Below are 26,891 nucleotides of genomic sequence, written 5' to 3'. Positions count from 1 at the left end.
GTCGTCGTAGCTAAGGAATGCTTTCATAGTTACAGTGGCTGCCAGGTTGCCAGTTTGGGGTCTGAAGATGTGTTCAGCATAGCCAATCAGATCTCACAACAACACCAATAAAAACAGACTAACAGACAATATAGTCAGCTGTCTACCTCTTTCCCTGCCAGTTTAGGCGCTCACACAAACACACACCGCCTCCTGTGTATTCCCTTTCAGTTTAGTAACCTTGGATGTCTTTATTGTGTTCCCACACATCAAATAGACAGCTCTCTCTCTCCCTCTTTCTCTCCCTCCTTTTATCTCCCTCTCTCCCTCCCCCTTCCCACCCCTCCCTCCCCCTTCCCACCCCAATTGTCCTCCCTCTCTTCTTCTCTTCTTCATTGAGATGTTTGGCACTGTTAATGAGTCAGCACATAGTCACAAACACACACACACAGCGATGTGTTGAACACTGCGCCAGGAACATGATAATGTGGTACTCAGCTCCACAAGGGTGTGAACTTGTGAGCTTGTGAGTGTGCGTGGGTGTGTGTGTGTGTGTGTGTGTGTGTGAGAGAGAGAGAGTTAGTGAATGAGTGGTAGCAAACCAAATCTCTGAGGTACCGAATACCGATATCAGGATGTAAGAGAGTGAGGTGTTTTCATTCATTCCTGTCCATAACATCCATTGTTCTGGTATTTGGGGCTCTTCAGGGCATGCAGAATATAACGCCCCACTGTGAGGGAGTGAGTCATCATCACCACAAAGACATTGGTTTAATCATGTTTTTTACAGCATTTTTATGATTCTTTTGTTGTTGTAGAAAGCAAGTTGTGTCTGTAAAATCCTTCTTATTGTCCTTGATCATGCCATGAATACAGCACTACTTTGTCAACAGAAACCACAGTGTTCCTGTGAGGAGGGTTTGGAGTTAGATGGTAGTAGTTCGGTCTGACCCACTTCTAGTAATAAATACATGGGCACTAGTGGTGGGTTGAGAGACACAGTCAATGTACACAGTGTGCACTATAGTCACACATTTACAATATAGATCTATGAATGGATTCACTCCTATACAATACAAAGAGCTCAGCCGAGAAAATGAAATGGAACAATAAGAATATTATTATCAGATCAGGCACACCTGTTGTTGTGTGTCTTCCACATCTCTTTGTGAGTAGTTTATCTGTAAAGAGGATGCTAGCCAGGCATGTGTTTGAGTTGGTGGCTGATGAAAGTTTGATGGATGGAGTTGACACTCTCTGCAGACACAACAGACACTAGAGAAGTGAAAAGCTTGTTTTCCTTATGTCAGAGTGAGGATTTGGGATTTTTAAAAGCAGCCTGTTCTGAGAGCAGGTGGTAAGTGGTTCAGTGTTTTTGCAGTGTGGAGTGGAGGGGTTGCTGCGGTTTAGTGATACACTGGCCATGAAGGGTCTGACTGTGTGTGTGTGCGTGTATGCATTGGTGTGCGTGTGTGTGTGTGTGTGTGCCTGCGGGCATGTGTCCACTGTTCTGTCCTTGCTGGGCACTTGGAGATGTTATTTTAGCATGCGTGGGAGCAGTGTGCCTGTCTCTGCTTTTTTTAAATGTTCTTCTCACTCTCCCTTTTTTCACTATCTCCCTCTCCTTCTCTCTCTCTCTCTCTCTCTCTCTCTCTCCCTCCCCTTCTCGTCTCTCTCTCTCTCTCTCTCTCTCTCTCTCTCTCTCTCTCTCTCTCCCTCCCCTTCTCTCTCTCTCTCTCTCTCTCTCCCTCCCCCTCTCTCTCTCTCTCTCTCCCTCCCTTTCTCTCTCTCTCTCTCTCTCCATCATGCCTGACTGCCTACCCTGTCTATCCTCGCCCAAAGAGTCCGTAGTCTGCCTGTGTGAGTGTGTATGTGCATGTGTGTGCATGTATGTGGTATGTGCTTGTGTGCGCGTGTGTGTATTCTGCCTGTTTGTGTGTGCAATAGAGAGCAGGTTATTGGGTTGGGCTGCTCGTCCTGATGCCAGATTGCCCCAGTAGTCCTGATAACAGTGGAACAGACAATAGAACAGACAGTAGAACAAACAGTGGAACAGACAGTAGAACAAACAGTGGAACAGACAGTGGAGCAGACAGCAGAACAAACAGTGAAACAGACAGTAGAACAAACAGTGAAACAGACAATAGAACAGACAGCAGAACAAACAGTGGAACAGACAGTAGGACAGTGGAACAGACAGTAGAACAGACAGTGGAACAGGGTGAAACTGGACCGTTTCCTGCTCCAGAGAGGCCCTAACACAGCCACACTCACTAGACATAGTCACTAGACATGCAGGGAAGAAAGGTTTTCAGGAGCTTTCCTTTGAGTTCCTCAGTCCTGCTGGTTTTTGCTTATCCGTGTAATGTTATACCAGGTCCTAACACAGCCACACCACACTCACTAGACACCAAGAGAAGAAAGGCTTTCTGGGAGCTCGGAGCTGTCTCTCTCTTTGCTCCAGCTTAAGAGTGCACAGCAGGCCCTCCAGTTCCTCAGTCCCGCTGGTTTGCATTTCTCCCTGGAACCAGGACCGGCTGCAGGAGAGCCCTAACATAGAATGAGTATAAAAATACAATTATTCTTAGTGCTAAAAGCAGCGCTAATGTAAAGACTGTATGTTACCTGTATTCTCACTCTCTTTGACTCTTTCTGTCTCTCTCTCTGTTTCTCTAGGTGAAGTCGACCCCACACCTCCACCCTCCTCCCCCTCCCTCTCTCAAGCCGTAGGGGACACAGACATAGTCTCATCCCGGGGGAGAAGTTCCATGGTTGGGCTAGTGCCTGGTGCGGGGATGGGTGCCACTGGTGATCTGCTCGAGTCATTCCTGGCCCAGAAGGATCGTCTCCTCAACCATACAGGGGGGGTGGTCCTGCCATCTGCTCTGCCCCAGGACCTGCTGCCTCTCCTGGGGAGAGGACTGAGCGTGAGGGGCCTGTCTGGAGGTCTCTCTCTGGATCAGCCCCACGACAGCGGACCCCTCCTCCCGTCACAGCAATCCCAACCCGACAGCAACCCCATCCCCTCCTCCTCGCAGCCCGGGACACACACATCCACACACACACCGCCAGGACAGCAAGATGAGGTCACCGCTATCGTCACCGCGACCATAGACGCAGACACAGACATGGAGACCGACATGGATGCAGACACACCTTCACCAGGTATATGTTAGAGAATGTTCTCAATGTTAGAGAACGCCTCGTCCTTTTGACAGAAAGCAGTTGTTTACCTTTCTCTCTCTGAAGACAGATATGTGCTTATCTCACCAGAATCCTGGATTACACTGTGAAAATAAATTGCTTTTCCAATATTTTTACAGTATTGTTAAATTGATGTTTGTCTTCTCCGCTCCTCTCCTCTCTCCCCCTCCTCTCCTCCCCTCTCCTCTCATCTCCTCCTCTCTCCCCCTTCTCCTCTCCTATCCTCTCCAGCTGTGTCTGGCTGTATGGTGAATTTCTCCGACCCAGAGGGATACATAGACTCTTCTGATGACCCCCCTCTACCAGATGGAACATTCATACACTGTACATACACCATCACTGTGTACACAGGCTATGGAGTCGAGCTACAGGTAAACAAACACACACATTTTCACACACATGCGCTTTCACTGACATACACACACATATACACAGGGTTCATATAGTCATGAAAATCCTGGAAAAGTCATGGAATTCTTAAATGGTGTTTTCCAGGCCTGGAAATGTTTAGGAAAATTATCAAATCGGAAAGGTTTTGAAAAAGTCAGGGAAATTAATTATGTCTGTTAATGTAATTTATTTAGGCACAGTTTTAAAATATTTAATCCAGGATCGTAATGAGACTAGCTCACCTGTGTTTGCGCGCATCACCAGCACGTGTGCAAGACGAGTGGGCGGTTGCTCAAGGAGAGATGAGACAATTGGACATTGCAGCAGCAGGTCAGCCTATAAAATATGATAGAGAACAGACTAATAACTAAGTAGCCAATTCAAAACATACACTGTATCTTGAATCCTCTAATTAACTGTCCAGCTATTATTAGCATGTATAAAAAATTAAAAACGTTATACCGACACTCGGGAATAAGGTCATTCAAAGTTGATTTACTTTTTTGAATGATTCATATGATTCATCTAAAATATTTTTTTTGAAGAAATGAACGATTCACTTTGCCATTGTATTAGTTGGGATTCGGTTCAATCGTGTTGAATCAAATCATATGAATCAAAATAATAATTTTGTGAATCGCGAACAGTAATTTTAGGAAAAAAAAATAGATATATTTCCTGAAGAACATTTGTGGGCTTGCTTCAGCTGAATAAAAATATTTGTAACCCACCATAGCCATTTGCTCTTTGATATATTGAATGAGCAAATTATTCAAAAGGCATAAAAATTACTTGGTTGTAATGTTGCAATGTTATACATCAAAGGTGGTCAACCATCCTCCAGGAGAGCTAATGGGTGTGTAGGCTTTTATTCCAGTCCCCCTCTAACAATCCACATTTTAGAAATTAGCTGCTCAACCAGACCTTTGATAAACTGGCTCTGATGTGTTTTAGCAGGGCTTGATCAAAAGCCTGCACACACTCTCCCGACTGAACGTTGACCACATGTGTTTTATACAGTTGCCTAACAGGTATTCTACTTTGTGGGGGGTGCTTTACACAATGACAGAAGATGGTACATGGGATCAGAGAGCAGTCTCCCAGTGTCGATACCACATTACGTGTACTTTTTTTTATACATACATAGAGACACCGCCAATTGTTGATCGTGGAAATGTGGTTAAAAGTATTGGAGAAGTCATGAAATTCCATCTGTCACAATGTGTATGAACCCTGTATACATACACACTCACAAACACGCGCACCCAATTATATGTGATAAAATGAAAATCTGAGGCTGTAGGCTACAGTCCTAGACAGCAGGATACTTTTTTGACAGGGGGTGCAGGATAATTTTTTGCCTGATTTAGATAGACTATTTTTCTGCTTATAATTTACGAGATTTTGGTAGGCTATTTGTTAGTCAACTTGTCTAGAATTAGATACATGCAGCTTCTCTTCTGTCATTGTATGTTGCCCTAGAAGACTAAATAAAGGCTTGCTCACCAGAATAATGTCATAAATCAATAGAATGAATGCTTAAATACAGTTGACATGGGAAAGTTTTCTCTGTCATCTCTGCTTTTTAGAGGAGCAAATACGTTCAGCGACCGGGGATAAAATACAATAACAAAAAAGACGGAAAAGATTTTCTGTGCAAAATGTTTAAATGACATCAGTTTGACCGGTTGTAAGGAAATAGAAAGTTGTAAACGACCCAACAGGTTTCTGATAAGATTTCAGTTCGACTTGGATGCATATTTTATGTGGTTGAAATACTATCAGCTTTTATGATGCTGATAAAGATAGCACCTCTACAGCCAGTATCTAACTGCGCATTCGCATTCTCTCAAGATGATGAAAGAAATCCTATTTCTCCACTCTTGTTCCTGAGTAAAAATGTTGCCTACATTTGGTGTATAATTTCACTGCAAGAAATGCTTAATTCTGCAGGAATTAATATGAATGCCTCAATCAGACCGACAGTGTTATTGCATCAATACTGTACAATAAATTCTGCAGTCAAACTTTTTTCATTATGTAATCCAACATAATGGTTGGATAAATCCAACGTATGCACCACACAGAACACAGAATGCACTGCAACTGCCTCTGCAATGCAATGCTGCAATGCAATGCTGCAAGGCAAACGCAGCGTTCCATTGGAAATTAATGCACTTCTGGTGTACCAAAATGCGGTACTGTCGGTCTGATCGAGGCATGAGAGGTTACAGACCTACTGTCAGTGTTCCGATTTCAGTTTCCATTTAACCAATCCGAACAGTAGGCTACAGTTCCCTTAACGTGCCATAGGCCTATTTGAAGTCCCTGTTTTGTGACTATCAAATTTGTATAGCGCCTCACAATCATCACATAATCATCCTCTTTTACCACTTCACCAAATCTTTCCCAAACATTACTTTTCTGGCCATGCCTTCTCATTATTTTCAACTCTCCATTTCGCAGCTTTTCTCTTATTTAATTAAACTCCGACATTGTCCTTTTTGCTTCCTTCAATCAACGTTAACTTTTTCTGCCGTTCCCAAAAGCATTTGGCGTGTATGGGCTATTTGACGCTCGTAGAGTTAGGCCCTAAAGCTTAGGCTTATAGCCTAAAATAATGAAAGAAAAACCTCAATGTAGCCTATATATATATATATATATATATATATATATATATAAATTGCACAAGAATTATACATTAATGGATTTTTTAAGGCAATGTTTTCTCTTTATTTAACCCTCCCGCCCCCCACCCTCTCACCCACCCTTCATCTACACAATATTTCATGACCCTAAACCCACCCGCCCCCCGGATATAACCATGGGGACTACGGGTTAGGAGTCAACCCACGCATCACTAATTCACACACATACACACACATGCACACACACTCATCAGTGGAGGCTGCTGAGGGGAGGACGGCTCATAATAATGGCTGGAACAGAGTCAATGGAGTGGTATCAAACACATAGAAACCATGTGTTTGATGTATTTGATACCATTCCACCAATTCCACTCCAGCCATTACCACGAGCCCGTCCTCCCCAATTAAGATGCCACCAACCTCCTGTGGCACACTGATCTGTGTTGCAGTAGTTGACTCTGTGGTGATCTTGCGACTCACTCTGACCCCTAGTGTTGTCTGCTGGAACAGCACCCTGCCTTCCACACAACACTGGGGCTGTTCCAGGTCCTCTTTTTTGCAGTTTTTTTTGCACATCTTAGAATATTTCTGTATCGTATTAACGTGGTTCATGAGATGTTAAACTCTCTCACACTGTCTTTCTCTACCCTCCTCTCTCTCTCTCTCTCTCTCTCTCTCTCTCTCTCTCTCTCTCTCTCTCTCTCTCTCTCTCTCTCTCTCTCTCTCTCTCTCTCTCTCTCTCTCTGTCTCTCTCTCTCTCTCTCTCTCTCTCTCTCTCTCTCTTTCGCTCTCTGCCTCTCTTTCTGCCTCTCTCGCGCTCTCTCTCTCTTTCGCTCTCTGCCTCTCTTTCTGCCTCTCTCCCTCTCTCTTTCTCTCCCTGCCTCTCTCCCTCTGTCTCTCTCTCTCAGGTGAAGAGTGTGAATCTGTCAGAGGGAGAGCAGCTGTCAATCAGAGGGGTGGATGAGGGCGGGGCCTTGCTGGTTCTGGCCAATCACACGCTTCTGGTGGAGGGTCAGGTGATCCGCAGTCCGACCAATACCATCTCAGTATACTACCGCTCCTTGCCTGAGGGGGGCATGGGCATGTTCCAGCTGCACTACCAGAGTGAGGACACGCACGCACGCACACGCACACACACACACACACACACACACGCACACACACACACACACACACACACTTTCATGTTTTGAAATCAAAGCTTTCATTAAGTCCTCAGGCGCTGTTGATTCTCTGTCTACCTGATCTGTTAATTGCCTACCCACTTAATCTTGTTTTGTAATCAATTAGCGCTGTGATTGGATGTGTCATATCAATTAGCTGATTAGAACTCTGATTATTTGGTTTTCATCTCATCTCAGTCGTTTGATAGTGTAGTTGTGTGTGGTTGTTTGTGTTTGTAGGTATTATGTGTCATCTGTAATGTCTCCCTTTCTCATCTCACCCCTGTGCACTCTCTGTGTCAGTTCAGATGTGACAGGGCAGGACAAAGATGGTGGATAAATGAAAATAGTTCACTCAGACCGTTTACCATTGAAAAACAATAGTCAGTTCCGGTCTGCTTAACGGGGTAGTTCTCCCATAGATGCCAATGCAATAGCTTAGTTCATTGACTGTAATGTAACCAGAATAATTAGGGAGAGGGATGTCTCGCTTCCTCCTCTGTCTCTGAGCTGGATAGATTTCCTCTTCTCCTCTATCTGTTATTCTGGCCTGTCCTCTCCTCTATCTATTATTCTGGCCTGTCCAGTCATCTCAGATCAAATTAGACCAGGAAGCCAACTGTGGAATAGAATAGCATAACATAGACTGGAAAGAATGGGAGAGAATGACATAATGGAAATCTCTGTCTCTCTGTCTCTCTGTCTCTCTCTCTCTCTCTCTCCTTATCTCACGCTTTCTCTCTCCCTCTCTCATTCTCCCATCCTCCCTCTTCCCTCCCTGCCCCCTCTCCTTGATAGTATTCCGTCTGAGCTGTGCCCTGCCTAGGAGGCCTCACTTTGGGGAGGTGTCAGTGCTGGACCTGCTGCCAGGGGGCACTGCCCGCTTCCATTGCCATATGGGCTACCACCTGCAGGGGGCAGCAGCGCTCACCTGCCTCAATGCATCTCTGCCTGTCTGGAGCAGCAAGGAGCCCAGCTGTAGAGGTAGGGAGGAGAGGGAGAGACACATGCAGATGCAGGGACACACACACATACACATTCACACGCACGCACACACACAGGGACACACACACACACGTCTCAATGCCATGCTGCAGTCTGGCGCAACAACATGCCCAGCTGCAGAGCTGGGGAGACACACACACACACACACACACACATATAATCATCACCTCTCTCCCTCCATAGCACTGTGTGGGGGCTCAGTGAAGAATGCTACAGTAGGGAGGATCCTGTCTCCCTCTCCCCACCCGGGGCCCAACGCCACCCAGGACCGCTCCTGCTCCTGGTCCATGGAGGCCCCCACAGCACAGAGACTACACCTGCACCTGGAGAGACTGGCCCTTGGACCCACCGACAGGTCAGAGAGAGAGAGTGTGTTTGAGCTTTGAATATGTAACCTATAATTGTGCTATAATCCACATTTGAAATGCATAAAATCTTCATGTTGTTTATAGTTTGCATATCACAATCATCTTGGACCCATAAAGTGTTCCAAAGTAATTTCTCCCCTCAGACTTGTGTTATGGAGTGGTCTGGACGCTGGGTCTGTGGTGCTATTTGATTCGGGGCGGGGTGGTCCAATACCGTTTGAAGGGGTGATCAGTGAGGGTCCAGCGGTCAGGGTACAGTTCATCACTGACCAACCTAACCACAATACAGGCTTCAACATCCGCTATGAGGGTAAGAGCACACACACACAAACCAGATGAAACATGTAATCATATGTTATAACCTTTCTGTCTAACCTCTCTTTTCCCTCTCCTGTCTCTCTCTCTGCAGCGTTTGAGCGTGGTCATTGTTATGAGCCCTACCTGCAGAATGGTAACTTCAGCACCACTGACCAGGCCTATGGTGTTGGAGCTGTGGTGCAGTTCAGCTGTGATACTGGTCACTCTCTGGAGCAGGGGCCGCCCGTCATAGAGTGTATCAATGCCAGAGACCCCTACTGGAACGACACGGAACCACTCTGCAAAGGTGTGTGTGTGAGGGAGTCAGGGTGTGTGTGTGTGTTGGGAGGGTTGTATATTTGTGTGTGTGTCTGTGTAGACTTCTGAAAATCCTATGGTGGCATTTTCTTTCATATTGAGAGAGTTCTGATATCTGATATCAAGCTGTGAGGTTTTTATCTTTAATGATACCAATTTGACAACAGAGTTTCAAATTAAAACATACAGTTCCTTTGGGTTTTTTAATTGGGATATCTCCCCCCCCCCCCATCTGTCTCTCTCCCTCTCTCCCCCCTCTCACTCTCTCCTCTCTCTCCGTCTCCAGCCCTGTGTGGGGGGGACCTAGCGGGTCCTGGGGGTGTGATCCTGTCTCCTAACTGGCCAGAGTGGTACGGAGAGGGAGAGGACTGCAGCTGGAGGATACATGTAGGAGAAGAAAAAACGCGTGCTGCTCGACGTGCAGCTGTGAGATATATACACACACACACACACACATATTAAGATTAGTTCCAACCTAAATTTGACTTTGACTTTTAACCCAACCCCTCCAAAAGACATACACACTAGAGGTCTTCACCGATCCACTTGTACCCGAATACCCGAGACCCAGATCCAGAATTCTAAATAATGTCACGGGTCTGGGTTGGATCTGATATGATTGCCACGGGTATCGGGTAGGCCTATGTGTAATTTTAACTGAGTTGTCCGGAAGGATCCATACAGATCCGAACGCGAATGCTGCAGTAGAGAGAGAGAAAGTGTATCATTAATGCTGCTGCTCTTGCTTTTCATGAGAGTGGCGCGTATAGCTTGTTGTTGTTGTTGTTGTTGTTGTTAGCCAATCATAAGTCATCAAAGCGGCAACAGGCTACAGTAATAGAGCCTCCGAGTGGGGCAAAAGTTAGGAAATATCTAATCAATGGAAGATGGAATGAAAAGTCAAAGGAGAAGGAGAAGCTCCAACAACCAGGAGCCAACAGGTATGCTGCTACTTCATATTCTGAATGGAGTTGTTGTTGTTTGTAGGCTAACTGTGTAGGACGAGAAAGGGCACGCAGCCTCAATTTAACTAGCTTCTCCCGGTTTGATGCAGCTACTATAGTTCAAGTCGGCTTGGTTGGTTGCTGTCTCTCGTCTCTTCCTCCCTCCTCCCTGTTCCCGTGTCACTCCCTCACACTCACAGTAGACTACACACACAGCACGGGCCCTGCTAGAGCCTCACCTCTCTCTACCTCCTCTCCCTCGTGCTTTATCAACTCCGGTTAATAAAGTAGCTTAAAATGGACTTTTCTGCTGCTTCTCTCACTCGGATCGGACCGGGTCTGGATCCGACCAGGTCTATACGGAACGGATCTAGTTGTCCTCGGGTCCGTTCGGAACAGGACTCTCTCTATATTTGAAAAATATATATTTATGCATATTGGGTCGAATGGGAAGGCCTGTCCATTTCGAAACGGGTCCAAAAAGTGAAGGCCTCTAATGCCACACTGTGTGCCATTGTTGTGGGGGGGTTAAGTGCCTTGTTTAATGGCACAACGGCCGGCAATGGCATCTGGGATTTGATACTTCCCGCAAGTTTTTTCTGTCCGGACCCGGGATTTGAATCTCCGGTCGCTGGTTCGCCTGTTTAACCGCTAGGCTACCTGCCTGCCACATACAAACTGACACACACACATGCATACACACACACACCTGTCCGATTTCTGATGGGAATAGGTTGTAAAAGTAGCCAGATGTTACTCATCACCCACCCTCTGAGGTCATCAGCTCCCAGCATTCCATCTGACTCATCCAGCCTTTAGTCTCTGACACCTTCACCCCATTACCTCACACTGATTCAGTGGCGATTTTAGCATGAACATCTTGGTGGGGCAAACTCAACACATTTTTTTTAGATGCATGCCGGTGAAGCCACTACACATCACTAAACAATACATTAAATGCACTATAACGGTGACAAACGATGCCCACAAACGGTTAAGGCCTACATAAAGCTGTCCCAACAGCGGAGCTTTCTTTTCAGCACCATGGAGTGAATCCTTACCACGGCTACACCTGGCTACCAGCAAAGCCTTGTCTGGCAGCGAAACAGTTAATTCATCCTCGTTTACTGCCTTTTAAAAAACCATAGCTGATATAGCTGACTTTCTTAAATATAGTTTCTACTGACTCCTTGTGGATTTGTGTAACTCGATAAGAACCACATTCTCCTTCAATAAAAACGAATGCCAACATGACTTTTGACTTTCGAAACATACACAAACATTATTACATTTATGTTCAGTAAATTCATAATGTTGGTTCTCATATCATTAACACTTAGCTCGAAGTATAAGCAAGTGCAAGCAAACGAGCTGCGACGAGGTAGTCCTTCGTTCAGCACATTCGAAATGGACAGATAGATGTTAGTTCAGATAAATTCAGTAATATGTTGAGGCCTTAACTTTACTCTTCATTAAGTCACCACAGAGAGAGCGGGAGAATGACGCGGATTCAGCGGTTATGTGGTCTAAAAAGGAAGGACAATACAATCAGGAGTATCCACTTATGGACATTATACACACTCACAGACAGCGCGTTGCGCAAACAAAACAACACTCGCAATATGAAATAGAATTACATGGGTCTATTACTTAACTTTTTGTTGAATAAAAATATGTAAATGAAAAGAGACTGTCACTGGCAAACATGGTTACAGACCCAACAACATTATATAGTATCCCATCCTTGTGGAGAAAAGCACATGAGCTATTTATAATACGCAAAGTATGCAGAACAATTAAATACATAATTCTAACATTACCTAAAATGATGAATAACATACTAATGAGATAGGCCTATATAAGCAATATAACAGTTGAGATGTATAAACTATGGCGTAAGGGAGAGATGAACTGATAAGAAGCAAGCCGCATTTTTGTCATGAGGGAGCTGAGATGGACGTAGCCTATGCATATTCGTTCAGCCACCCAATTTAATGCGTGATATAATTCGGGCAAGCACGTACTTATTCTCTTCCGTTTGTTGGTTGTGAAGGTCATGGCTCTCCGATATGCATTGTCTAGCTGAGCCACTATGTTTGATTTCCCCAGTAATCTAAGTTTAACAGCGTTGTCTACATGTGATGCACAATTCTCATGTTTTGAAACTCTTTGATACGGATGTTTTAAATCCGTAGCCCTTTCCTGCAGTCAAATGACCTAGTGGCCTCATGGGTGGAACGTTATAAATATTTATTTATTTTTAACACAGAAAATCCGGTGTTTCTATGTCAAGCGGTTTTGTTATATTTCAGTCTTCTGTGATGTACTGTATATAAACTCAAAATCTGACATGTTACTGGTGTCTTCTTTTTTTGAAGCCCATAACCATGTGTGTGAGGTGTGTACTTTTGTTTCAAGGTAGATTTGTTTAAGACTACCAATAAACACTCTGTGTGACCCTGATTTGGCCCACTGCAATAAAAGGTTATACCCAGACTTGGACCACACACCCTCTCCACCGAATAGCAGGCAGGGAAGCAAAATAGTGATTGCTTTGCGACGCTCACAGTTAGCCACTGCTTCCTTCCAAACCACTCATTGTTGAATTAGCGATATCTGACTTGTTATGTATTAAATGTTTATGTCCAATGGCCGATGAGCACCGAGACATTTTATCTCTAATTTCTCTTCATATGACAAGGATTGAAAAGGATTGCCAATAGATTGTCGTTGTGATTCATGATGACTGCTTATCTGGCTAGCTAGCTTGCTAGCTAAGATTTGAAAGTATTCAAAGCTTCGAGAGATATAATGTGATTTGACGTCATTTTGTCTGTGGCCAATGACCTTGAGCCTTCTTGGATGGGCACTTCTACTGTAAATCTATGGTAGCACCCTAGGGGGGCTTGAACTTCCTAGCTCTCCCGCAGATTCTGCGGTGACATGGTGTCCTCATGAGTGACAGAACCATGAGCCAATCACAGCGCAACCAGAGAAGATTAACAATGCCTGCGCTCTGTGCTTTCGCTGGCTGCCCCTCCACTGCAGAAAGCACTGAGCTAGGCTGAAACTGCTGCATTTTGGAGCTGCCTTACTCAAAGTAAAAAACACAAATTTTGTATGCTGCTTTTATTAACCCAATTATTTTTTTTACATTGCTTGCTAAACTGATATGTGACACGAATTAATGCCAGAATTACATGCAAAACAGGATAACCTTTTTGCTGTTGTTGTTGTTTAAACAGGTGGAGCTCACAACATGAATGACGGGTCGCCACTGCACTGAGTTAGCCATATGGTGCTGATACCATATACACTCATATCATGTGCTTTGGGACGTGTTGGATGCGTTCAATTTCAATTCACAATGCTTTATGGGCATGACAAAAGTAGGCTACTTATTGCCAAAGCAACGAACAATTACATTTAGAAACATTTGGTGAGTGATTCAACAACTAGAAATTGAATCAACTATGCACTCTCTCCCTTTCTCTCTCTCACTCTCCCCCTTCAGTCTGAACCTGAGTGACAGTGACATGTTGACCATCCTGGACGGTGATGAAGTCACCACCCATATCCTGGGCCAGTATGTGGGCGGAACCGGGCCCTTCAAGATACAGTCCACGACCCCTGACCTCACCGTGACCTTCCACTCCGACCCCGCCGGCCTCGTCTTCGGCAAGGGAGAGGGCTTCATCATCAACTACATGGGTAAGAGAGCGGGATAGAGAAGAGAAGCAGAGCGGGAGAGAGGGAGGGAAGGAGAGGTAACAAGATTAATTTATGAGAGATGGTAGCCAATATTGGAGGTATAGCCGAATTGGATATAGCCTAGTCGGCAGCCGAGTTGAAACAGAGAGTCAGTGAAAGAGGGACAGAGCTAGAGAGATAAAGAGGAGGATGAAGAAATGAGAGAGACAGTGTAATGTCCCAGACTCTCTATTTCTGTCTCATCTCCCTTCTCTCTTCCTCCACTTTACCCTCCTCTCTCTCTCTCTCTCTCTCTCTCTCTCTCTCTCTCTCTCTCTCTCTCTCTCTCTCTCTCTCTCTCTCTCTCTCTCTCTCTCTCTCTCTGCCCTTATTCAATCACATCCTATTTGTCTCACCATCCCACATGGCCTTTGCGGATACACACGCACATACATACATACATACACACACACATAATTATTTAGAACGCTTTCCACGTTCACACATGGAAACACAAACATGCACACTCGATCATTCTATATGTACACTGTACACACCCGCACACTTCTTTCACCAGAAAATTAGAAAGGCATGCATAAATACATCCCTACTGCAACCCTTCTCCTTTGTTCTTTTGTGTGTGTTCTTTTGTTTGTAAGAATACATTTATATAAATCACAATAAGTATTTGTAAATGAAAGTTCCATGTGTTTGTGTGTCGCCACAGAGGTGTCCCGTAACGACTCGTGTCCGGACCTGCCGGAGATCCAGAATGGCTGGAAGACCACGTCCCATACTGCCCTGGTGCGGGGCGCTCGCATCACCTACCAGTGTGACCCAGGCTACGACCTGGTTGGACGAGAGACTCTGACCTGTCAGCTAGACCTCACCTGGAGCACACAGCCCCCCTTCTGCGAGAAGAGTGAGTTAGCTAGTGGGGTTGGGGGAGGGTGTTTGTTTTTTTGTGGGTGTGTGTGTGTGAGATAGAAGTAGAGAGATTGAGAGTGCTTGCCTAGTACAAACCCCACACAGTCTGACACCCATCCTCTTCTCTCTCTCTCTCTCTCTCTCTCTCTCTCTCTCTCTCTCTCTCTCTCTCTCTCTCTCTCTCTCTCTCTCTCTCTCTCTCTCTCTCTCTCTCTCTCTCTCTCTCTCTGTCTCTGTCTCTTTCTCTCTTTCTTTCCCTCTACCCCCCTGCCCACTCTCTCCCTCTCTCTCTCTCTCTCTCTCTCTCTCTCTCTCTCTCTCTCTCTCTCTCTCTCTCCCTCCCCCCTCCTCTCTCTTCAGTAATGTATTGTTCAGACCCGGGTCATGTGGAACACTCCACCAGGTCACTTTCAGACCCTAAACTCCTGGTTGGGACCACTATCCAGTACAGCTGCTACCCTGGCTTCATCCTGCAGGGCGGTGCCACCCTCACCTGCTACGGACGAGAGCCTGGCACCCCTGTCTGGACATCTAAACTACCCCACTGTGTCTGTGAGTACCTGTGTGTATGCATGTGTGCGTAAGTGCGGCCTTGGTCAAAAGTAGTGCCCTATATAAGGAATTGGGTGCCATTTGTGGCAGACTATGTATGGATTACTTTTTGCTACAGTTGGAGTGGGGTAAGTTGAGCCAAAGGGGTAAGTTGAGCCACCCTTGTTTCTAGGAAACCATACACAAAATTAATTATTTGACCAAATATTTAGGAAGAGGTCATAATTTCATGGAGTCTGTGAAGGAAGAAACCACATGGAAAAAGTGGTAAACAAGTTACAGTAGGTCCAAAAAAAGGTTTAATGATGCTTGTATCTAAACCAAAGTAGATAATTGTAAGATTGTTTTATACATCAGTTGGGGCCTCTGTAAGCTTCAATATGAGGTCCTAAACCTAGCATGAAAGTGGATCGTTGTAGCAGTGTAGGCTAATATAGTCAAAATGTTTGCCTTGGGCTAAGTTGAGTAAGACATTATTGCAAGGCATTATCGCTTGGATATGAGGTAACAACAGGGCCTGGCCTATGTTAAGTGTGTTAAAAGATGCTTAAAATGATTAAAATACAAAAAAGCGATTGGTATTGTGTTGAATTGTGTTTGGTAAATAAAGATAGAGGTTTTGGTAATATTTCATTCAGTACAGAAATTTGTAGACGGCTCAACTTACTCCACACCCGGGGTAGGTTGTGCCAAGAGACCACTTTTTTAGGACAAGCTATGTTTTCAAAACTGTAATGTTTACATGAATTTCAGGGATACACAACATCCTGAAATATATGTAGATATCTTTGTTAGAAAGAATACTGTATTTCCCCCTAGTGTGTTTTTCCAGGACATGAGGCTGCATGTCGACCATCAGTCAGCCACTGTATATTAAACCTGAACAGTGCAGTTCTCTCTCTCTCTCCTGTAGACCAGGGCTTTATTTTAATAGCGTTTGATGTTGCAGAGGTAATCTGTGATGAACACTTGATCTCTGGCAGAGACGACTCGACAGGGGATGGCTCTCTCTTCGTTCTGCTGACACCGCTCCCAGCGGGGGTGTTCATGGTTATTAAAGTGTGTATGATTGTGTGTGTATGACAATTTCCTCCTCCTCTCTGCGTTCTCATGGTTGTTAACCTGTGTCTCTATTTGCATGCATGTGAATGTGCGTATGTGTGCATGAATGCATTTGCGTGCGTGTGTGTGAGGCATATAATATGCTAATGAAGTATGCAGATCAGGCCCTGGCCCCCTGGAAGAGGGGCGGATATTACCCATGAGTCATAGCTGTCAATCAAACACCCTACCCTCCTTATCTGTTGGACTGTGTGACTCACACCTCCTTAGAACCAGTTCTCAACCCTCTACTCCAGTACCCCACGCTGTTCCACTTAATTGAGCTATTTCATTTCTAGCACTGATTCACCGACAACGATGAGACAGCCTACAGGGAGGATGTGAGCAAGACAAAGGAGATGATCGTGGACTACAGAAAAGGAGGGCCGAACATGCCCCCATTCACATAAACAGGGCTGTAGTGGAGCGGGTCGAGAGTTTCAAGTTCCTTGGTGTCCATATCACCAACAAACTATCATGGTCCAATCACATCAAGACAGTCGTGAAGAGGGCATGACAACACCTTTTCCCCCTCAGGAGACTGAAATGATTTGGCATGGGTCCCCAGATCCTCAAAAAGTTCTACAGCTGCACCATCGAGAGCATCCTGACCGGTTGCATCACCGCCTGGTATGGCAACTGCTCGGCATCCGACCGTAAGGCGCTACAGAGGGTAGTGCATACGGCCCAGTACATCACTGGGGCCAAGCTTCCTGCCATCCAGGACCTATATACTAGGCGGTGTCAGAGGAAGGCCCAAAAAATTGTCAAAGACTCCAGTCACCCAAGTCATAGGCTGTTCTCTCTGCTACCGCAAGGCAAGCGGTACCGGAGCGCCAAGTCTAGGTCCAAAAGGCTCCTTAACAGCTTCTACCCCCTAGCCATAACACTGCGGAACAATGAATCAAATGGCCACCCGGACTTTTTACATTGACACCCCCCTTTGTTTTTACACTGCTGCTACTCGCTGTTAATTATCTATGCATAGTCACTTTACCCCTACCTACATGTACAAATTACCTTGACTAACCTGTACCCCCGCACATTGACTCGGAACCGGTACCCCCTGTATATAGCCTCTTTATTGTTATTTTATTGTGTTACTTTTTATTTTATTTTTTACTTTATTTTATTTAGTAAATATTTTCTTAACTCTATTTCTTGAACTGCATTGTTGGTTAAGGGCTCGTAAGTAAACATTTCACGGTAAGGTCTACACCTGTTGTATTCGGCGCATGTGACAAATAAAATGTGATTTCATTTTGATTTGATTCAACTGGTCAAGGGCTTGATAAATGTTGAGCAGATTATTGTTGACCCCTTTCTCTCTCTCTCTCTCTCTCTCTCTCTCTCTCTCTCTCTCTCTCTCTCGCACACGCTTTCTCTCTCCATCCCTCCCTCTCTCCAGCGGAGGAATCTGTTTCCTGTGAGAACCCCGGTCTCCCTGACAACGGGTACCAGATCCTGTCCAAGCGCCTCTACCTGCCCAGCGAGTCGCTCACCTTCATCTGTTACCAAGGCTACGAGCTCATCGGCGAGGTCGCCATCAAGTGTATTCTGGGGAACCCATCATTTTGGAGCGGACCACTCCCGCTGTGCAGGGGTGAGGCCCAGCCGCCAAGCACCCACACGCCACCCACGCAGACTTGCATGGAATGGAACATTCCTCACCTTGACCTTCCACATAGACACGCTACATGCGAATGGTGCTTGTTTTAGTAATGATAATGTCCCTGTGCATGATGCAGCTCTCGGCAGACATATTTGTAGTTCCTCCTCTCTCTGTAGTTGTTTAAGGCTGCGGTTAGAAGTAGTGCAACTATATAGGAAATGAATGGACTCTAGACAGCCCTAGACATACTGTACCTGCCACCAGTGTTATGATATACCCTATCTACCCTGTCAATGTCTGAGAGAATGTCTGATGTCTTGCAGCCAACCATGACTGCTTTGGCAACCATGCTTTGGAAGGTGAGTTTGTCTGTCTGTCTGTCTCTCTGCGAGCCTGCCTGTCTGTCTCAGTGTTTCTCTGTTTTTGTCTGTCCGTGTTCTTGTCTGCATGTCTCCCACTGGGCACACACTGGTTGAATCAACATTGTTTCCACGTCATTTCATTGAAATGACGTGGAACTAACATGGAATAGACGTTGAATTTGACATCTGTGCCCAGTGGGCTGTCTATCTATTTCTTTTCAGATCTTTGTTTGTCTCTTAATTAGCTGGGATACAAACAAACAAAAAAACTTTCTAGAACCAATACTTGCCCTTGACTGCCCCCATTTCTAGATCTGACTTTGCTGATAATTATTTTATTGAGGAAAAGTGTGCCTTACTATGCCTGTGATATGTGGTTGTCCCACCTAGCTAAAGTATCTTAAGATTAATGCACTAACTGTAAGTCGCTCTAGATAAGAACGTCTGCTAAATTACTCAAATGTAAAGGTAAATGATGGCGATGCACTCTTTTCCCTAACTACCTGTATGCTGTATTAATTTTCGATGCATGTTGGATTCACTTTAATATTTTTTGCCTTGGTAATGCTTATCTGTTGTTTTGACCTTTTCAATGAAGCCACCATGTCTATTTCTCATTTATTTTAGTCTCCTTATTCCTCCCCTCTCCTCTTCCCTCTCTCTATATCTCCCTCTCCTCTCCTCCCCTTCCTTCTCCTTCCCTCTCTCTATATCTCCCTCTCCTCTCCTCCCCTTCCTTCTCCTTCCCTCTCTCTATATCTCCCTCTCCTCTCCTCCCCTTCCTTCTCCTTCCCTCTCTCTATATCTCCCTCTCCTCTCCTCCCCTTCCTTCTCCTTCCCTCTCTCTATATCTCCCTCTCCTCTCCTCCCCTTCCTTCTCCTTCCCTCTCTCTATATCCCCTATCTCCTCCAGTTGTTGAGGCAGCAGCCGGGTCAGGGCTGGACGGTGGCAACATGGCATTGGCCATCTTCATCCTTGTACTTCTGCTCTCCGTGCTGCTGGGAGGAGCCTACGTCTACATCACACGGTTAGACCACGCCCTCTCTCACCTCAACACTACTTACTTGAATACACTGGAGCTGAATATTCTGTATTCAACTCTGTTTAAAAGCTATATTGTCCATCAATGGTCATATGGAAACTCTATGACGATTGAACAAACTGCCCTGGCTACCTTCCTATTTGACTGTGCAACCTTTGTCATGGTTGGATAACAGGAGGCTGCAACGTTACAGAACATTCAGATAGAAATGTATTGTGTAGAACAGATATTATTCTCTGTCATATGATATTATCATGTCAGCTGCTCTACATGTGACAATTCTATCTGCAACGTTCTGAACGTTTCACCTCAATGTATAGACTCAAATGAATGAGATGTTATGTCACACACACTCTCTCTCTCTCTGCTCATGAAAACAGTGGTGGTGTCCTGAAGGTTCTGGGTGTTTTTATATTCCTGACTCCATGCTGTTCCTTTCTTGGCCACCAGGTGCCGCTACCACTCCAACCTGCGGCTGCCACTCATCTACCCACACCCCTACAGCCAGATCACCTTGGAGAGCGAGTTTGACAACCCACTCTACGAGACAGGAGGGGTGAGGAAGAACATGCACAAACACACACACATACTGAAAACACACACACAAACATAGTCATTGTATGAGACAGGAGAGTCCTTATTACTGGTCTTTATCATCTCTCTCTCTTTCTCTCCCTCTCTCTCAGGACAACCGTGAATATGAGGTATCAATATGAGGACCTTCTCCACTGTTGGAATCCCAAAATGAAGCATCCACCCCACCAACCCCTCCCCTCCCCCTACCCTTCCTCCTCTTCCTTAGCCCCTCCCAGGAGGAAGTTATGTAAATACATACTGACTATAGTCCTGCCCCTTCCCCCCATGACCCCATGACCCTGTCCTCCAATCCCAGAGAGAGGCGTGCGAGAGAGTGAAGACGAGTGGGAGAGGGAATGGGGGAGAAGAGAGGAGAGGAGAAAGGGGAGGACAGGAGATACTGTGAAATGGGGCTGCAGGATTTGGGGGATAAAGAGACTGAAGCACTTGTGACAAGTTGTGTCTATTTACTCATGTGTCTACCATTAGAGAACAAATACAGAGACAGGGAGAGTGTGTAAGGGAGAGAGAGGGAGGGAATACATGAAGGAGAGAGAGGGGGAGAGGTGAGGGAGAGAAGGGGAGAAAGTAGGAGGAGTGAAAGATAGAAGAGAGGAGAGAGCCAAAACAAAACTCAAGTATTGTTAAATGAATGTGGTCCATTGGGATGTAAAATGCAGGAGTAAATTTGGACCTTAGAATCAGAATCAGACACATGAAGTGAGGCCATTATCTCTTCCTGTCCGTTCCCCATCTTCCTGCCTGCAGTCATTTCTAAGGCCTGGTCTTAGACCAGTTTATAGTACTGGTTTTACCGTAGTAACTGACCTTCCCTGTACAAGCTCAACCAACCAACCATAAAAACACCAGAAGAGACCACCACCAGATTATGTATTTATTTTGATGTAAATGTGACGTTTTATGCAGATTAATGAATATACATTTTCATTTTGAGAAGAAAAAAAGAAAAGATGTACCATGTTACTGATTTCCCTAAATTAATGGTCAAAATAAAAAGTATGATAGAATCTTTCTATAAAAATAAAACCCACACATTGTCTTTGTTGTCAGTTATTCGAGTGTCCCTCCCTATGTCACTGGGCAGAACAAGGAACATAAAGAAGAGAACATTCTCTGACACGGTGCAGTGTTGTCCTGCTAATGCAGCAGTATATCCATAGACACACACACAGGCTATGTCTCCTTTCCTTCAAGAACACAGTCTGGTAGGTAAAAGAACTGGATCCATTCCAGACACTGGACTTCTGTGTGCACTTCCAGTCACTTCATAGCATAGGAAGGCTATCCGGCGATCAAGTTTGTTATTTGTCACGTTCTTGTTTGAAGATCCTGTAGCGCAATCTCTCTCTCACAGACACACACACACACACCAGGGGTGACAGAGTTGTTGGAACTGGTTTACTTTCATTCTGACCCATCAGCTTTTTCCCCCCTGACCTCAGTACCCAACAGCCTCAAAAACAAAGTTGCTTTATGTTTCAATGACTATTGCTGCTATTCACAAATGAAAAGGTACTACTTAACGGCAAAGGTGTGAAAACAACTGTGTGTGTGTGTGTGTGTGTATTTTCTGTCTGTGAGGGCATATGTGTATTTACCCAACAAAACAGCTTAATAGAGAGGGTGTCAGAGTCATACAAAGCCCTATGTTTTCAGGAAGTAAAGGCAGGCTTGACTGAGTAGTGCAACACAAAGTAGACTAGATGGTCAAGCGAGTATATGAGCTACTGTATTTGTTCTTAATTTAGGGTCAGGGGAGATATTCCTTAAAATTACATTTAAATCAATATGGAAGTTGCAATGGTGACTTCTGTCCTATAGCATAGATATAAAACAGAATAAGGCCTAGTGGGTCAGAGAAATCAGTCCTAAAAATGCTTCAACCTCTTCTCTCTTTTCTAACCACTTCATTCTTCTGTCCTTATCTAACTCACTCTGTTCCGCACCAGTTTTCACACTCAAACTAGTTCACCACAGTTCAACTTCCTCTTCCGTCCGTTAAGTACAGCAAACATATCTCTCTCTCTCTCTCATGTCAATGTTTTATAGCAGACTGTCTACTTTCTTTTCCTCCATGACCTTTTCTTTCTTGTTTGTCTCCCTTTCATCTGTCGTCGCTCTATGTCCCCTCCACCTTCTCTCTCTCTCTCTCTCTTTATCTCTCTGTTGGTTTGTCTATCTGCATATCTGTGTTCTAATTCTGACCTTGACTGACCTTGATTGAACAGCGAAGGTTCTAGAATGCCTGATTAGACCTTGTGAAGTTTGCATTTCATATTTACTGACAGGCACTTACTTGATGAATAATAATATAGTTTGTTTCTGTATGAATATGAGATGTAAAATCTACCTTGGTCTTGTTTCTCTCCCTCTATTCCACAAAGTACCTCTCTCTATACGTCTCACCAAGGGTAGTCTCACTGAAGCCAAAACATCTCTTTTACAAGAAAGACCTGATCAAAAAAGATGCACACACAAGTGGCCTACTACCTGTGACCAAGAGACCATGACCAAGCACAACTGTCTCCATCAGTGATGCATGTGTCAGCACGGATGGGGTTAACAAGGCTCCTGATCTTGGACGGCTCTACACCCTGACCCAGTTCCTGCGTTTCTGGGAGGAGACAAGAGTTGTGCCCAGGCTGCTGTGTCTGAGGTTGGGCTAATGAGGAGGAGGGGGTCAGCACTGAGGTCCTGGACCGAGTGGTCACTGCTTTCCTTCTTGATATCATAGTTTGACATGGAGAGCCAGCACTTGTACTCTGAAATAAAGACCCTTTCACTCTGAAGAGAGCTCAGTACCTCACTTACCTCTTCCCCAAGTAGGCCTGACGTACTTTGCTACACACAACACATACCTCCGTCAAGAAGACACACATATACACTGACCTTACTGACCCAAAAGCCTCTGTCACTACACACTGTGATCTAGTGTGGCTTTTCACATACTGACCCATATCAGCCATACAGACACCACAAGAGCAGATCAATGGCGCCGGAGGAGATGGCTGCCATTTTACGGGCTCCTAACCAATTGTGCTATTGGGTGTGTTTTTTTGCGTTATTTGTAACTTATTTTGTACATAATGTTTCTGCCACCGTTTCTTATGACCGAAAAGAGCTTCTGGATATCAGGACAGCGTTTACTCACCTCGTACGGGCCACATTTTTTTTTATTTAACGAGTCAGATGTGAAGGATTTTCTTCAGACACCCGACAAGGCCCAAATCCCAGTCATTCTCATGACATTTACATTTACATTTTGCATGAGAAAGAGACAGAGATATTGGGGACGTAGGTCGGGGTGCCTTGTAAGAATCCGACGGCAAGTGGATAATCTGCCTCTACCATCAGTCCTATTAGCCAACGTACAATCATTGGATAACAAAATAGACGAACTACGATCACGGATATCCTACCAGCGGGACATTAAAAACAGTAATATCTTATGTTTCACCGAGTCGTGGCTGAACAACAAGCAGACCACCATATTACCTGTGCCCAAGAACACTAAGGTAACCTGCCTAAATGACTACCGACCCGTAGCATTCATATCTGTAGCCATGAAGTGCTTTGAAAGGCTGGTCATGGCTCACATCAACACCATTATCCCATTATCCCAGAAACCCTAGACCCTCTCCAATTTGCATACCGCCCCAACAGATCCACAGATGATGCAATCTCTATTGCACTCTACACTGCCCTTTCCCACCTGAACAAAAGGAACACCTACGTGAGAATGCTATTCATTGACTACAGCTCAGCGTTCAACACCATAGTGCCCTCAAAGCTCATCACTAAGCTAAGGACCCTTGGACGAAACACCTCCCTCTGCAACTGGATCCTGGACTTCCTGATGGGCCGCCCCCAGGTGGTAAGGGTAGGTAACAACACATCTGCCACACTGATCCTCAACACGGGGGCCCCTCAGGGGTGCGTGCTCAGTCCCTTCCTGTACTCCCTGTTCATCCATGACTGCATGGCCAGGCACGACTCCAACACCATCATTACGTTTGCAGACGACACAACAGTGGTAGGCCTGATCACGGACAGCGATGAGACAGCCTATAGGGAGGTGGTCAGAGACCTGGCCGTGTGGTGCCAGGATAACAACCTCTCCCTCAACGTGATCAAGACAAAGGAGATAATTGTGGACTACAGGAAAAAGTGGACTGAGCACCCCCCATTCTCCTAAATTTTCGGGGCTGTAGTGGAGCAGGTTGAGAGCTTCAAGTTCCTTGGTGTCCACATCACCAACAAACTATCATGGTCCAAACACACCAAGACAGTCATGAAGAGGGCACGACAAGGCCTATTCCCCCTCAGGAGACTGAAAAAATTTGCCATGGGTCCTCAGATCCTCAAAAAATTATACAGCTGCACCATTGAGAGCATCCTGACCGGTTGCATCACTGCATGGTATGGCAACTGCTTGGCCTCCGACCGCAAGGCTCTACAGAGGGTAGTGCGTACGGCCTAGTACATCACTGGGGCCAAAATTCCTGCCATCCAGGACGTCTATACCAGGCGGTATCAGAGGAAGGCCCTAAAAATTGTCAAAGACTCCAGCCACCCTAGCAGAGCATATGAGCGGAGTGGAGCGTGAGCGGACGGATTTTGAACAGAGCGCAGAGCGGCATTTTTAAAAGGACGGAGCGTCGCCCTATGTCCCGCTCCAATTTCGCTCGCTCACACCACGAGTCTGAAGCATGCTCAAGCCTGACCCAGAATCCATCTGTTTAATTTAATTTGTGTCGTCCATTAATTTGTATTTTATAGAGCGAGAGGAGCAGCAGCAGCAACAAGAGAAAAGGGTTGAGGAATTCAAATGTTTATTCACTGCACGCAAAGGCCCAACCATAACAAGGGAGAGAAAAAGAGAGCTGGATGTAGCATTTTTTGAAATGATTTTCATGGACTATGAACCGCTGAGTAAAGGAGAACGCGAAGGGATGCAACACTTCGCCAGCGCAGCTCAACCGGGCTACACTCCCCCAAGAAACGATGATAAATCAGTACTTTACTTTGTCAAATTTACATCTGAGATGCCCCATTCACATGCTTCAGCTGGCGATCAAAAACGCCGTTAACATACACGACAACATTAATAGGCTGTTAGTGAAAGTCGGGCACCTGGTGAAAAGTGTACGCAAGAGCACAGAGGAAACCGACCAATTAGGTGTCCGCCCCACAAATGCCTGCGCCATTCGATGGAGCAGCCAGCTGCGGATGATTCAGTCGTTCATCCGGTTGTTCCAAAAAGACCCGTTATGGTAAAACAAACTCAAGTCTAATGTTGCTAACATCACCCTGAATCAAGTACGGCAGCTGACGCACCTTGTCAGTGTGCTGACACCACTAGCAGACCTCACAGACAAAATGCAGAAGGAGCTGGGGAACCTGGGGATGATCCTCCCTGCTGTCACAGAAATCAAATCCCTGCTCACCGATTACACCCACGCTGCACTTCCAATGGGCATCGCTGCTTTTGCAGAAACATTGGCAAACAACGTGTCAATTCGCTATGGAATATACTATACTGATTAACATCTCATTTTAGCGTCAGTGTTAGATCCCCGTTTCAAGACAGAATGGATAATCCGAGATGAGTCTGTATGCAACAAATTCGGGGAGATAAAGTAAGGCTGTGGTTTAAGCTAAAAGTGAAATACATGCAGATTTTGTTCCTTTTTTGGAGTGAGCGGGGGGCGATTTGAGTGGAGCGCGATGCAAACTGCGTTGAGCGCTGAGCGATAATGAGCGGACTGGCCTGATGTGGCTTTGAGCGGGGGGAGCGGAGGGGTGAACAGCTCCGTGAGCGAGGAGCTGAGATTCTCACCGCTCCACTCCGCTCCACTCCGCTCATATGCTCTGCACCCTAGTCATAGACTGTTCTCTCTGCTACCGCATGGCAAGCAAAAGGCTTCTTAACAGCTTCCACCCCAAAGCCATAAGACTCCTGAACAGCTAATCAAATGGCTACCCGGACTATTTGCATTGCTACTCTCTTTTTATTATGTATGCATAGTCACTTTAACTCTACCTACATGTACATATTACCTCAATTACCTCGACTAACCTGTGCCCCCGCACATTGACTCTGTACCGGTACCCCCTGTATATAGTATTGCTACTGTTATTTTACTGCTGCTCTTTCATTATTTTTTAGTTATCTACTTTTTACTTAACACTTATTTTTTCTTAAAACTGCATTGTTGGTTAAGGGCTTGTAAGTAAGCATTTCACTGTTGTATTCGGCGCATGTGACAAATACAATTTGATTTGATCATTTGTGACTGGATACATTCTACAGTGTACAGAGCATGTAGTATGACTGATTACAACAGCTCAAACTAAATCCTGATGGGACAGGAGGTAACTTATCTACTTCAGTTTTTTTCTCTCTTCGCTTTACACTGACTGTGCTTCCTACAATCTACAGGCCTGAAACTGGGGTTAGGTAGAATTATGAGCACTGATTGAAGTGGAAAGTTGAAGTTCTCCCTTTCCCTCTTTCTCCTATAACATTCATCTCCCTCCTCTATCGCGCCATACCTCTACGCCCTTCCCCTCTCTCTCTGTAGCTCTAAGTTCCTGTTGATGCCGAGAGATGGGCGAACGGCGGTGTACTCTATGATTTTGCGCCACGTGACAATCAGTGGATTTGACCTCTCTAAAGACAGCCTGACCC

General features: G+C 45.3%; 1 protein-coding gene across 1 annotated transcript in view; it reads left to right on the top strand.

Moving 5' to 3' along the window:
- Positions 1-23,093, top strand: part of LOC121541511 (seizure 6-like protein) — a 46,767-nt gene extending 23,674 nt beyond the window's left edge. The window contains 17 exon segments of the mRNA XM_041850576.2: positions 2,656-3,144; positions 3,415-3,554; positions 7,130-7,325; positions 8,183-8,368; positions 8,573-8,744; positions 8,901-9,067; positions 9,167-9,361; positions 9,659-9,762; positions 9,764-9,798; positions 13,831-14,027; positions 14,734-14,928; positions 15,294-15,485; positions 17,995-18,189; positions 18,522-18,557; positions 19,474-19,588; positions 20,054-20,159; positions 20,290-23,093. Coding sequence (XP_041706510.2) covers positions 2,656-3,144; positions 3,415-3,554; positions 7,130-7,325; positions 8,183-8,368; positions 8,573-8,744; positions 8,901-9,067; positions 9,167-9,361; positions 9,659-9,762; positions 9,764-9,798; positions 13,831-14,027; positions 14,734-14,928; positions 15,294-15,485; positions 17,995-18,189; positions 18,522-18,557; positions 19,474-19,588; positions 20,054-20,159; positions 20,290-20,319 — 2,750 coding nt within the window. The 3' untranslated portion in view covers positions 20,320-23,093.
- The last annotated feature ends 3,798 nt before the right edge of the window (positions 23,094-26,891 follow it).

The sequence above is a fragment of the Coregonus clupeaformis genome, chromosome 27 (genome assembly GCF_020615455.1).
Source record: "Coregonus clupeaformis isolate EN_2021a chromosome 27, ASM2061545v1, whole genome shotgun sequence".
Lineage (NCBI taxonomy): Eukaryota > Metazoa > Chordata > Actinopteri > Salmoniformes > Salmonidae > Coregonus > Coregonus clupeaformis.
This window is presented reverse-complemented; position numbering and strand designations above follow the sequence as displayed.